Source organism: Neoarius graeffei, chromosome 7 (genome assembly GCF_027579695.1).
Source record: "Neoarius graeffei isolate fNeoGra1 chromosome 7, fNeoGra1.pri, whole genome shotgun sequence".
Classification (NCBI taxonomy): Eukaryota; Metazoa; Chordata; class Actinopteri; order Siluriformes; family Ariidae; genus Neoarius; species Neoarius graeffei.
The window spans coordinates 65,994,224-66,008,242 of record NC_083575.1 but is presented as its reverse complement, the minus strand read 5'-3'; the positions used below and the strand labels follow the sequence as shown (position 1 = coordinate 66,008,242).

The 14,019-nt window shown below is 42.1% G+C and overlaps 1 protein-coding gene across 1 annotated transcript in view; it reads right to left on the bottom strand.

Annotated features, from left to right (window-relative positions):
• Positions 1 to 11,799, bottom strand: part of polr1b (RNA polymerase I subunit B) — a 37,453-nt gene extending 25,654 nt beyond the window's left edge. The window contains exons 1-2 of the mRNA XM_060926256.1: positions 11,606 to 11,799; positions 83 to 250 (exon numbers count right to left, since the gene is read on the bottom strand). Coding sequence (XP_060782239.1) covers positions 83 to 250; positions 11,606 to 11,782 — 345 coding nt within the window. The 5' untranslated portion in view covers positions 11,783 to 11,799. The remainder of the gene's footprint in view (positions 1 to 82; positions 251 to 11,605) is intronic.
• Positions 11,800 to 14,019: the final 2,220 nt, after the last annotated feature.

Here is a 14,019-nt window from a genome sequence, read left to right as displayed (position 1 = left end):
ACAAAGAGGGGCTCATGTCAGCAACACAAGCAACCATGCTGAGATATTTTGGTTTATTGTGCAATATGTTAGTCTGTCCTACCACGAGCTTTCCTCTGTATGTACACCGCCTTCCTCTACACTCAGCAGGATAGACACGAAGATCCTTGCAGATTCCTCCTTTGGCCACAGATGGGTTGTGTATCGCAGCTTCCACAAACGATAGGCTGATTCTGTCCCCCTTGTACAGGAACTCCAGAGGAGGAATGGCCTGAAGACAGACAAATGGATGATGCAAGGAATAAAACACAATAGGGCATTCTGTTACAGGAAAATAACCAACAGTGGGGTTGTGTGATGCCATTAACAATGTTAAAGCAGCTATTATACCGTATTTTCAACAGTTATTCCACAAAATCGAGTCATACATGAGCCAATAGCCGACGAGGCACGTAGCTCCGAGTTGGCTGTAAGCCATGTACGACAAGATTGAGTGGAATAACTGTTTATTCTAATCCACATTCACTGGATTTTGAGAAAGAGCATTTTTACTTTTTGCAAATTCAATAAAGAAAACTTTGTGCAAAACGTCCGACAAAATAATTTCCGCTGAGAATGTAAACAAACCGGCGAAATGGCAGTAGCAATTTGTGAAAAATGCTATAATAATAATCTCATCTCATCTCATTATCTCTAGCCGCTTTATCCTTCTACAGGGTCGCAGGCAAGCTGGAGCCTATCCCAGCTGACTACGGGCGAAAGGCGGGGTACACCCTGGACAAGTCGCCAGGTCATCACAGGGCTGACACATAGACACAGACAACCATTCACACTCACATTCACACCTACGGTCAATTTAGAGTCACCAGTTAACCTAACCTGCATGTCTTTGGACTGTGGGGGAAACCGGAGCACCCGGAGGAAACCCACGCGGACACGGGGAGAACATGCAAACTCCACACAGAAAGGCCCTCGCCGGCCCCGGGGCTCGAACCCAGGACCTTCTTGCTGTGAGGCGACAGCGCTAACCACTACACCACCGTGCCGCCCATAATAATAATAATAATAATAATAATAATAATAATAAAATAGTTCTTGGGGGGAAAAAAAATGATGTTCTTACCATCAAATACTTTTATTCCACATTTTGTTGCCTTTTTTTCTATTTTTTGAGGTTTTCTATTTCTTCTTCTTTAGGGTTTTTTGGCAGTTGGCAAACCAACTTAAAGGTGCATTACGATGACCAACTGGGTTGGAGTGTGGAACAGAAGATATTGGGAAAGAAAAAAAAAACCAATTATATTATTTTAGCCATTTATGTTTCTTTTAAAGGAAGACTGCCTTTCAGATTTTTCAAGTGAAGGTCATAAAAAGAATTTTCCCTGACACCCAGTTATTTTTGTTTAGTGGACAGAAAGCTACTGAAGTCAAATCACAGACTTCCAGTTTAATTAGGTTTTTTTCCCTAATAGAACAATTAATGAATTTAGGGTCACGTAGCCCCAAATTCTCCACTATTTTTGCTTGCTTCAACATGACACAATACAAGATACTACATCATGCATCACATGGTGGGCTTTCCCCGTTCGTGCAAGGCATTGTGGGATAAAAATTTGAAACTGGAGAGAAAAATGGAGGACGTGAGCGTGCGAATGAAACGTGAAAGACCAACTACAGTAACGGAAAGCGAGAAGAAAAGACGTTATGTTGTGAAGGAAAGGAAACGCAGGACCAAACTAATAAATATCGGCGGTCAGCGAGCACCTCGGTGTGATCAGCTGTTCGTTTAGCGACGGAATGATGGAACTCTCAGTGCACAGTCAAAGGTAAACCTGTAGATGGCAGTAATGCAACACTGGATGCCAGCTGCCGTAAAACCTAAAAGAAGGTGGTAAACCTGCACATGCGCACACCAGATTTTCTCCATCTGCTTGACTGCGCGAAGCGAGCGATTTCATGCACATTATTTGCTAGGGAATCCCCTCAAATTAAATAACTTCCCAGCCACAGAATGGCCTGGTGGTTTTTTTTTTAGATATTACAGAAAAACATATCACAATGACCAAATTTCAGAGGGAACTAAATTTCACCGATTTTATGAAATCAAAAAGCCGTCTAGCTTTAAATACTTGATAATTTTTTTTTTTTTTTTTTGGGGGGGGGGGGGGGGGGGGGGGTTGTTTTCGAGTAGTTCTTATTTTGTCCTCGGTTGTTTCAGCAACACATTCCGGCATTTTGTTTTTCCTCTACTCACGGTATATGAGCTGATATCCTAGTAGTAGAGTAGCCAATCAGAGTGCGCGATTGCTCATATCCAGTGAATGTGGATAGAATAATTATATATAACATTTCCCTCAGCAGACACTTCCCCCCCCCCACTAAAGTAAAAATAAAAAACACAGCTTACAACCCCGATTCCAAAAAAGTTGGGACAAAGTACAAATTGTAAATAAAAACAGAATGCAATGATGTGGAAGTTTCAAAATTCCATATTTTATTCAGAATAGAACATAGATGACATATCAAATGTTTAAACTGAGAAAATGTATCATTTAAAGAGAAAGATTAGGTGATTTTAAATTTCATGACAACAACACATCTCAAAAAAGTTGGGACAAGGCCATGTTTACCACTGTGAGACATCCCCTTTTCTCTTTACAACAGTCTGTAAACGTCTGGGGACTGAGGAGACAAGTTGCTCAAGTTTAGGGATAGGAATGTTAACCCATTCTTGTCTAATGTAGGATTCTAATTGCTCAACTGTCTTAGGTCTTTTTTGTCGTATCGTCCGTTTTATGATGTGCCAAATGTTTTCTATGGGTGAAAGATCTGGACTGCAGGCTGGCCAGTTCAGTACCCGGACCCTTCTTCTACGCAGCCATGATGCTGTAATTGATGCAGTATGTGGTTTGGCATTGTCATGTTGGAAAATGCAAGGTCTTCCCTGAAAGAGGCGTCGTCTGGATGGGAGCATATGTTGCTCTAGAATCTGGATATACCTTTCAGCATTGATGGTGTCTTTCCAGATGTGTAAGCTGCCCATGCCACACGCACTAATGCAACCCCATACCATCAGAGATGCAGGCTTCTGAACTGAGCACTGATAACAACTTGGGTCGTCCTTCTCCTCTTTAGTCCGAATGACACGGCATCCCTGATTTCCATAAAGAACGTCAAATTTTGATTCATCTGACCACAGAACAGTTTTCCACTTTGCCACAGTCCATTTTAAATGAGCCTTGGCCCAGAGAAGACATCTGCACTTCTGGATCATGTTTAGATAGTTTTAGCTGGCAACGGCGGATGGCACGGTAAATTGTGTTCACAGATAATGTTCTCTGGAAATATTCCTGAGCCCATTTTGTGATTTCCAATACAGAAGCATGCCTGTATGTGATGCAGTGCCGTCTAAGGGCCTGAAGATCACGGGCACCCAGTATGGTTTTCCGGCCTTGACCCTTACGCACAGAGATTCTTCCAGATTCTCTGAATCTTTTGATGATATTATGCACTGTAGATGATATGTTCAAACTCTTTGCAATTTTACACTGTCGAACTCCTTTCTGATATTGCTCCACTATTTGTCGGCGCAGAATTAGGGGGATTGGTGATCCTCTTCCCATCTTTACTTCTGAGAGCCGCTGCCACTCCAAGATGCTCTTTTTATACCCAGTCACGTTAATGACCTATTGCCAATTGACCTAATGAGTTGCAATTTGGTCCTCCAGCTGTTCCTTTTTTGTACCTTTAACTTTTCCAGCCTCTTATTGCCCCTGTCCCAACTTTTTTGAGATGTGTTGCTGTCATGAAATTTCAAATGAGCCAATATTTGGCATGAAATTTCAAAATGTCTCACTTTCGACATTTGATATGTTGTCTATGTTTTATTGTGAATACAATATCAGTTTTTGAGATTTGTAAATTATTGCATTCCGTTTTTATTTACAATTAGTACTTTGTCCCAACTTTTTTGGAATCGGGGTTGTACAAAGAAAGCACAATATGCAAAGTCCTCTGTCCTAAAGCCTTTTCCATTATGGAAAATTTAAAGTTACAGCTTTACCTCGGAGTCTTACATAGTGTGGACACTGGAGACTCCTTCCATAATAATATACGTTTCCTCATAGAAAGCTTCACCATATCAACAATTACACATTCTAAAATCTGCTCACGTGGAGCTTCCGCTACATCCTGTGCAAGCTGTTACTACAAAAATAACATATTAGAGCAAGGTCATTCTAATCACTACTTCCAGAGGTGCTGTTACTGAAAATTATTCAACAACTTCTGACCAATTAGAGTCCAGAATTCAACAGTACTGTGGTATGATTGCTATCTGATAAACTGAAATGTTGTTAAACAGTGAAATAGTCCCAAGATACGGTTGTGATCAGATGTTTACATCATAGACATGAACAACACAGCAATATTTGGCCTTCGGTGATTTCTCTGAACTGTTCTTTTTCTGTGGCAGAATGATTATACGATATACATCTTTAATAGAAAAATAATAATTTGGTGCACAAGTTTTAATTTATTTTGAGCTTTCTGAAAGCAACAAAGTCAAAATTCATACCACTCAGGAAGAAGACAGATTCTGTGTCCCAGAGATTAACGTGCTTTGGTGTGAAATCTGCAAACGAACCCCAGAACAACCGCGAAAGACCTTGTAAAGATGCTGGCTGAAGCCGGTAAGAGAGTATCATTATCCACAGTAAAACGAGTTCTGTACCAACATGAGCTGAAAGGCCACTCAGCAAGGGGAAAGCCACTGCTCCAAAACCACCACAAAAAAGCCAGATTACAGTTTGCAGCTGCACATGGGGCAAAGATCTTAATTTTTGGAGACATGTCCTGTGGTCTGATGAAACAAAAATTTAACTGTTTGGTCATAATGATCATCGTTATGTTTGGAGGAGAAAGGAGGAAGCTTGCAAGCCTCAGAACACCATTCCAACCATGAAGTATGGTGATGGCAGCATCGTGTTGTGGGGCTGCTTTGCCGCAGGAGGGACTGGCGCACTTCACAAAATAGATGGCGTCACGAGGAAAGAAAATTATGTGGATATATTGAAGCAACATCTCAAGACATCAGCCAATACATTAAAGCTTGGACGTGGACAGGTCTTCCAAATAGACAATGACCCCAAGCATACCGCTAAATTAGTTGCAAAGTGGCTTAAGGACAAAAAAGTGAAGGTATTGGAGCGGCCATCACAAAGCCCTGACCACAATCCTATAGAAAATTTACAGGTAGCACTGAAGAGGCATGTGCAAGGAAGAAGGCCCACAAATTTGACTCAACACCAGTTCTGTCAGGAGGAATGGGCCAAAATTCCAGCAAGATATTGTCAAGTTTATTTGTATAGTGCTTTTAACAATAGACATTGTTGCAAAGCAGCTTTACAGAATTTTAATGACTTTAAACATGAGCTAATTTTATCCCTAATCTATCCCCAATGAGCAAGCCTGAGGCGACGGTGGCAAGGAAAAACTCCCTCAGACGACATGAGGAAGAAACCTTGAGAGGAACCAGGCTCAAAAGGGAATCCATCCCCATTTGGGTGATAACAGACAACGTGATAACAGTTTTAACATAAAATTTGTTTCGTTGAAGTTATAAACTGTTCATTGATGGAAACTCGAGTGCAAAACTGTTCATGACAACTGCAGTCCTAAAGTTAGCAATTCAACTGTAGTCCTCAGCCATAAAAACATTACTGTAAGTGTCCAGAGCGTCTTCCAAGTGTGACTTTCAACTGTCCTCCACAGGAGCGATGTGATGAGACTCCAACCAGACGTAGGGCATCATTCCTCTGGTATTGTGAGAAACTTGTGGAAGGCGACCCAAAACGCTTGATCCAAGTTAAACAGTTCAAAGGCCATTCTACCAAATACTAATGAAGTGAAGTGTATGTAAATTTCTGACTTTCATCTCATCTCATTATCTGTAGCCGCTTTATCCTGTTCTACAGGGTCGCAGGCAAGCTGGAGCCTATCCCAGCTGACTACGGGCGAGAGGCGGGGTACACCCTGGACAAGTCGCCAGGTCATCACAGGGCTGACACATGGACACAGACAACCATTCACACCCACATTCACACCTACGGTCAATTTAGAGTCACCAGTTAACCTAACCTGCATGTCTTTGGACTGTGGGGGAAACCGGAGCACCCGGAGGAAACCCACGCAGACACAGGGAGAACATGCAAACTCCGCACAGAAAGGCCCTCGCCGGCCACGGGGCTCGAACCCGGACCTTCTTGCTGTGAGGCGACAACGCTAACCACTACACCACCATGCCGCCAATAATAATAATAATAATAATAGGGGCTCCTACCTGACCTAAAACAGGAAAAGTTTCCTCAATTTTACTGTCAAACATGGAGGAAAAAAAAAAAGTTTGTCTTTTTCTACGAAACTGTATGTAAATTTCGGGTTGTAACTGTATCTGTCTTGGTCACAAATGGTTCCCTAACAATGGGCTACCAGCTTCCTGAATCATTTGCCATTTCTGGAGTGGTTTTGAGTGATTCATGCAACTAAAAGATCCATTTTACAGTTTATTAAATTAATGTGAAGTGGGACAAAATCCATTACTTTCAAAATGAAGCTCCTATTTGAAGGTTTGCTTCAAATAGGAGCACTGATTGACAATATATTCATAAGTGCTTGTCTTTGAGGCAATCTCATCTATGTATTTCACTTTCCTGTCTCCTGTGAGTACTGCAATGCATCTCTGGATGTTACACTAATAGTAAACACTAATAGTAACTTCCTTTTACTTAACTCTGACAAGACTGAAGTACTTGCACTCGGACCACATATAGCTAGAAGTAAGTTTTCTGATTATACAGTAACTCTGGATGGCCTTTCTGTTTCTTCACGTGCAGCAGTAAAAGACCTCGGAGTGATTATTGACCCCAGTCTTTCATTCAAAACTCACATTGATAACATTACCCGGATAGCTTTCTTTCATCTCAGAAATATTGCTAAGATAAGAAATTTGTCACTACACGACGCAGAAAAACTAGTTCATGCTTTCGTTACCTCCAGGTTGGATTACTGTAATGCCTTACTGTCTGGATGTTCCAATAAGTGCATAAACAAGCTCCAGTTAGTTCAAAATGCAGCAGCAAGAGTCCTTACTAGAACTAGAAAATATGACCCCATCACCCCTGTCTTATCCACACTGCATTGGCTCCCAATCAAATTTCATATTGACTATAAAATACTACTATTGACCTTTAAAGCACTGAATGGTCTCACACCACAGTACCTGAGTGAACTTCTGCTCCTCTATGACCCGTCACGCCTACTTAGATCAAAAGGTGCAGGCTATCTGCTGGTACCTCGTATAGTGAAGGCTACATCAGGAGGCAGAGCCTTTTCTTACAAAGCCCCACAGTTATGGAACAGCCTTCCAAGTAGTGTTTGGGAATCAGACACAGTCTCAGTGTTTAAGTCTAGGCTGAAAACATCTGTTTAGTCAAGCCTTTTGTTAATGGTGTTTATGAGGTAAAGGTGTAGATCTGGAGGGTCCTCAGGCATAGTGCGTTTTAGTAAACTGGGATGTATGGATGCTGTCAGTCCCCCACTCACTCGAGTTTGTTGATGGTGTAGTGGCTGCTGCTTTATGTCCCGGGGCTCCCTCATGCCTGTGTTACCTTCTGGCTCTCCCCTTTTAGTTATGCTGCCATAGTTAGTTTTGCCAGAGTCCCTGCTTGCACTCACCACTTTACCTTCTTTACCAGTGACGCAGTGTTCCATCAATGAACTCTTCATTGATGGAACACTGCGTCACTGGTAAAGAAGGCACAGCAAGGGGGCGTCGTGGCTCAGGTGGTTAAGGCGCCATACCATGAATGCGGGCGACCCGGGTTCGATTCCGGCTCGAGGTCATTTCCCGATCCCTTCCTGTCTCTCTCTCTCCTGCTCATTTCCTGTCTCTACACTGTCCTATCCAATAAAGGTGCAAAAAGCCCAAAAAAATATCTTTAAAAAAAAAAAAAGAAGGCACAGCAACGTCTGCACTTCCTGCGTAGGATGAGGAGAGCCCACCTGCCCCCGCCCATCCTCAATACATTCTACAGAAGCACCATAGAGAGCATTCTAACCAGCTGCATCTCTGTGTGGTGTGGAGGCTGCAGTGCCCCTGAATGGAAGAATGTGAAGAGAGTGGTGAGGACAGCAGAGAAAATCATTGGGACTTCTCTTCCCTCCATTCAGGACATTGCACCAAGGCACTGCATGTCTTGAGCCAGAAACATCATCAGTGACCCTTCACACCCTCATTATGGCCTGTTCTCCCCTCTGGAAAGAAGTTCCGCAGCATTCGGTGCAGGACCACCAGGTTCTGCAACAGCTCCCCCCCCATGTCACCAGACTGCTGAACTCCAAACCCAAACTCTAAACTTCTATTTATAACCTGAACATTTCCTAATTCCACAGGTCACTTTATACTATTTCTGCTGCTGCATAACTTAATTTAATACACTTCATATTTAATTCTGTGCTGAGCCAAATTGCAACGAAATTTCGTTCTGTGTACATTTGTTGCATACTGAATGACAAAGGTTGTCCAAGTCTATAACATGAACAAAAACAGACTCCATGGTAAAAATGTTACAATCACGTCGTCTGTTGTCGCTCAAATGACGATGGGTTCCCTTTTGAGTCTGGTTCCTCTTTATGCCCAAGGACTACAGCTCCTCGGACCTGCCTGATCCATCCTGATGTTCTACATCTGGCTGGAGTCTCATCACATCGCTCCTGTGAAGGACGGCCCCATATGGACAGTCGAAAGTCGCACTTGGAAGACGCTCTGGCCACTTACAGTAATACTTTTAGGCCTAAGGACTACAGATGACTTGCTAACTTTAGGACTGCGGTTGTCATGAACAGTTTTGCACTCAAGTTTCCATCAATGAACAGTTTATAACTTCAACAAACTAGACTTCGTGTTAAAACTAGAAAAAGAAACCTTTATTTCTCATATGCACACTTCAAGCACAGTGAAACTCATCCTCTGCATTTAACCCATCTGAAGCAGCGAACACACGCACACACTCAGAGCAGTGGGCAGCCACACTACAGCGCCCGGGGAGCAGTCAGGGGTCAGGTACCTTGCTCAAGGGCACTTCAGCCCAAGGCCGCCCCACGTTAACCTAACTGCATGTCTTTGGACTGTGGGGGAAACCCACACAGACACAGGGGAGAACATGCAAACTCCACACAGAAAGGCCCTCGACAGCCGCTGGGCTTGAACCCAGAACCTTCTTGCTGTGAGGCGACCGTGCCGCCCGGTGGTGTAGTGGTTAGCACTGGTTACACAGTGATTTTCGTGGTTACACAGTTGTACTTTGTGACTATACAGATACAGTTATAGAAGTGAGTTATTTATAAAATCACGCTATCTGTTATCAGGGTTGTTTTACAATCAGGGTACGCAAGCTAAAAATCACATTTAACACTTATCTTCAATATCAGAAGACTTGACTAAATAAACTTGGTTGTTTATTGTAGCCCTGTGATAGCTCTATTTACCGTGCAAAAAAAAATTGTGATAACGTTATTTTTGGTGAATGTATGGCAATACATGTCATATTTAGCAAAATTACTCGTGTCATTTAGAAAACGTGCTTTTTTGACCACAGGTAGCTCCAAAAGGGATGCACTTAAATCATTCTTTATATCATAAAACAAATATTTGGTTCCATATCATTGGAAACATAGTTAAGTTTTAATGTTGAATGCCAGTAAGTTTTCAGACTATTTTGATCAAATTAGTATGTAATTGTGTCAAAAAAAAAAAAAAGTCCTCTCCGAGACAGCTAATTTTTCAATATAAAATAACTAGTGCTGTCAAAAATGTCGCGTTATTAACGCGTTAACTTGACTCAATTTTAACGGCGATAATTTTTTTTATCGCGAGATTAAACGCTCTGTGACATGATGTAGGTTTTTCATAAGCTTTTGAAACTGCCAGGAACTTGGAACATAGACTTTGCTTAGAAAACCGATAGCAGCTGGACTGTAATGCCGCGCCCCACACAGCCAGAGTCCTCTGCCCCCCCAAGAATCAGCGCGGGCAGGGCGCGCTAGTAGAGATGGGATTTATGGCTCTTTGATGGGATCCGCATCTTTGTGATCCGTTCTTTGAAAAGAGCCGTTCAAAAGACTGGCTCATTTGGCTCTTTTTAAATATTTATTCAGTTTTAAGAAGACAGCGTCTAAAGAAGCCAAATCCCTCTGAACTGTAAACTCAATGCTATCCCAGAAATCCTTCCTGTAATATGCAAATTTGGCCGCCTCTGATTGGACAGCGCGACGCATCAACAGGCAGAAAGTGTAAAAGTACAAAATGTGTTAAGTGAGCTGAAACAGTAAAGATCAGATTCAATGCAATATTTATCAACGAACAACTTAAACTTAATAGTGTACTTTATATTATAATCAAGCATGTCAAGCCTACCGTCACTGTGTAACCTGTCTCTCTGAGTTGTAGACTAACTCAAACAGTAGATCACTTCACTCATGGTTCTTTTGCCAGCCCCGGTGTTCGGCTTAGGGTTCACTTTGCAGTAGCTGTATCAAGACGTGTTATGCTTTGCAATACAAAGTAAGCCCATTCACGTTTTTATGCTGATAAGAGAATCACAATGGTTTTTCATGTGACAAAAATGTGCGATTAAATTGCGATTAATCGCGAGTTAACTATGACAGTCGCGACATTAATCGCGATTAAATATTTTAATCGCTTGACAGCACTAAAAATAACACATCTAAAATGATTATTTTCATCCTAAAATGTGGTCAAGATATTGGGACATAAATATTAGAGACAACTAACACAAAGCTTACAGCCTTATATTTAAAAGCACTATGGAAGTAGTGGATTCTGAATTATCAAAAAAAAAAAGTCCTCTCCGAGAATCACTTCATTTGTTTCTCCCATCTTATAGCAGATTACACAAAACTACCATACACACATCAAAAAATTACCTGAAATCTGTTCTTTAACTTGTCCTTCACTTAAAAACTGGTACAAGAACCAGTTTGAATCAATTTGAATTTTGGACCCCTGTGACACAAACTTTGTACCCTGATTGTAAAACAACCCATCACCAAATGAGGATGGGTTCCCTTTTATAACATCAATGAAACTGACTTCATGTTAAAACTGTTAATATTATAGTCATGTTGTCTGTTGTTGCCCAAATGAGGATGGGTTCCCTTTTGAGTCTGGTTCCTCTCGAGGTTTCTTCCTCATGTCGTCTGAGGGAGTTTCTCCTTGCCACCGTCGCCACAGGCTGCTCATTGGGGATAGATTAGGAATAAAATTAGCTCATGTTTAAAGTCATTTAAATTCTGTAAAGCTGCTTTGAGACAGTGTGTATTGTTGAAAGCGCTATACAAATAAACGTGACTTGAAACTTGACTAATAGTAGCACCTTTACTGGAAATTTACCGGAAGTGCTAACAAGTTCTTGTTTAGAAGTTCAGCACTTCTTCTGCGTCGCTAAATGCCTGTGTAATGTAATGTAATGTAATGTACATCTAGACAGTCAGTGGATGATAATGATGGCAGTCCTGCTCCACGTGAGCCCCAGCGCGCACCACTGACCTGAACCACTCTGCCCAGTCCATCAGTCACCGCGTGATCAAACGACTCGATGTGCGCTTTCACCAGATCCTGCACAGCTTCGTGCTGTTTATCTTTCGGACGCCCAAATCCTTCCTCTGTGAGGTGTTTTAGGCTCGGAGCAGTAGGTAAACCACCCCACTTCCAAGAGTAATCCATATCTGCATGCGCGTCTTTTCTTCTTCTTCTTTTGATTATTGTCGGTTCATAATATATGATTGTATATCGCCACCTACTGTATAGGAGTGTGTGAGATGGTCAGGTCAAGCCTTGGCACGGCAAAAAAAAAGGTAGAAAAATAAAATAACCTAAATTCTTCCCATTAATTCTGTGGCCCCATGCATGAACCTGATAACCCACATATTTTTAAAAATGAGAAAATTGAATCTGAATATAATAATCCGTAAATTTGATATCAGTCAACCAGACATAGATTTGAGGTTTGTAAGGGTTTCATTAACATGTCTCCAGTTAGTCTGAAAATTCATCTCATCTCATTATCTCTAGCCGCTTTATCCTGTTCTACAGGGTCACAGGCAAGCTGGAGCCTATCCCAGCTGACTATGGGCGAAAGGTGGGGTACACCCTGGACAAGTCGCCAGGTCATCATAGGGCTGACACATAGACACAGACAACCATTCACACTCACATGCACACCTACGGTCAATTTAGAGTCACCAGTTAACCTAACCTGCATGTCTTTGGACTGTGGGGGAAACCGGAGCACCCGGAGGAAACCCACACGGACAACATGCAAACTCCACACAGAAAGGCCCTCGCCGGCCAGGGGGCTCGAACCCAGGACCTTCTTGCTGTGAGGCGACAGCGCTAACCACTACACCACCGTGCCGCCCAGTCTGAAAATTGCAATGGTGAAAATTTTAAACAGCTAAGAAAAATACAGATATATGTATATGAGGTGAATATCCCCAATGAAGAATCTGGTGCATGAACCTGACAACCCCCAGGTTGTCAGGTTCATTCACGGTAAAACATTAAAAAAGTAGCATTACTACTTGGTTACAAAGTAATACTTTATTAACTGCAAACAACAACAACATGGTTTCAAATGAAACAACTGAATAATGAAGAAACTTGTGAAATCATCTAGTTTTAAGCCTTCCACGGCTAGTTTATATGGTATAGGCCCCAATGGCATTGCACACCGGTCCATATACTATGTCTTCTGAGGCACATCACAAGCGTATGAAAGACAACCTGCAAAATAAATCTACTTGATAGTGTATAGACTTGGAATGTTTCAAAGGGTTTCCTAAGTATTGCATATTAACATGTTTTGTTGTAGGACCGCACGAAATATAAGCAGCAATACACACATAATTCCCATTTCAAATGTGATAGGCGTAGTAAGCCAGCCTACAGCGGTCCAGATAAATTGAATGCGTCCCACACAATGTAAATGTTGAAAATTTTTAATTCTAGTACTGCTTGGTTGTTCTGTGATCACAGATATATATATATATATATATATATATATATATATATATATATATATATATATATATATATATATATACCTCTCAGGATTTCACTAATAACTTCCTGAAAGGACAGCCTTCTCGCAGCTGTCTTTGCACGTCTTCCCATGGGCGCTGCCATGTTGGATTTTGCTGGTTGTCAGGTTCATGCATGGAAAAATATTTTGATTATATGCTCAGCAGATAGTGCTGCTACCTGTATTACAGAAGTGCAGACATGCCAACCATTACGGTTTGCCCGTAATCATTACGGTTTCGGTGGTCCAATTACGCTATTACGACTTTGAAGTCGATTATCACGGTTTTTGCTCATAATTGATATTTTCAAATTTGCCGCCAGAATTCCCACACTTGCGATTTCCCAGTACCCCGGCAGAGGCTGGGTTCCCGCGGGTCCTTAAAAAGTCTTAAATACAACTTTCGGTTTTCAAGGCCTTAAAATGTCTTAAATTGTTTGGAATGACTGGAATTTTCGAAAGGGAGGTATTAAATTTAATATTGGACCGAACGAGTGAAATGTATTTATTTTTTGAACCGTAATTTTAAAAGTGACCAGCGCACCTTTTGGGGGCAGCATTGGTTCTGTGCGTTCCGTAGATCAAGAGCTGACGTTAGGAGGCCACTGGAGGAAGTGTGGTGTGGTGTGGTGGTTGTAAAGAGTGAGAGATGCGCAGGTAGCTTACGCGGGCGCTAGAAAGCGACCCCAAAATAAGGAGAAGACTCGTTTGCGATAAAAAGCGCTGGATCGCACAAATGTGTTTAAAGCCGGTACCGCAGCGCTGGAGACACGCCCACTGGGAAACTGGCTTTTCACGGACACGAGGCGCGCGCGCGTGTGTTAGAGGTCAAGCACTCCGGAGTGAAACGCAGGGGGGTTCGCGCATGCGCACAAGAGTC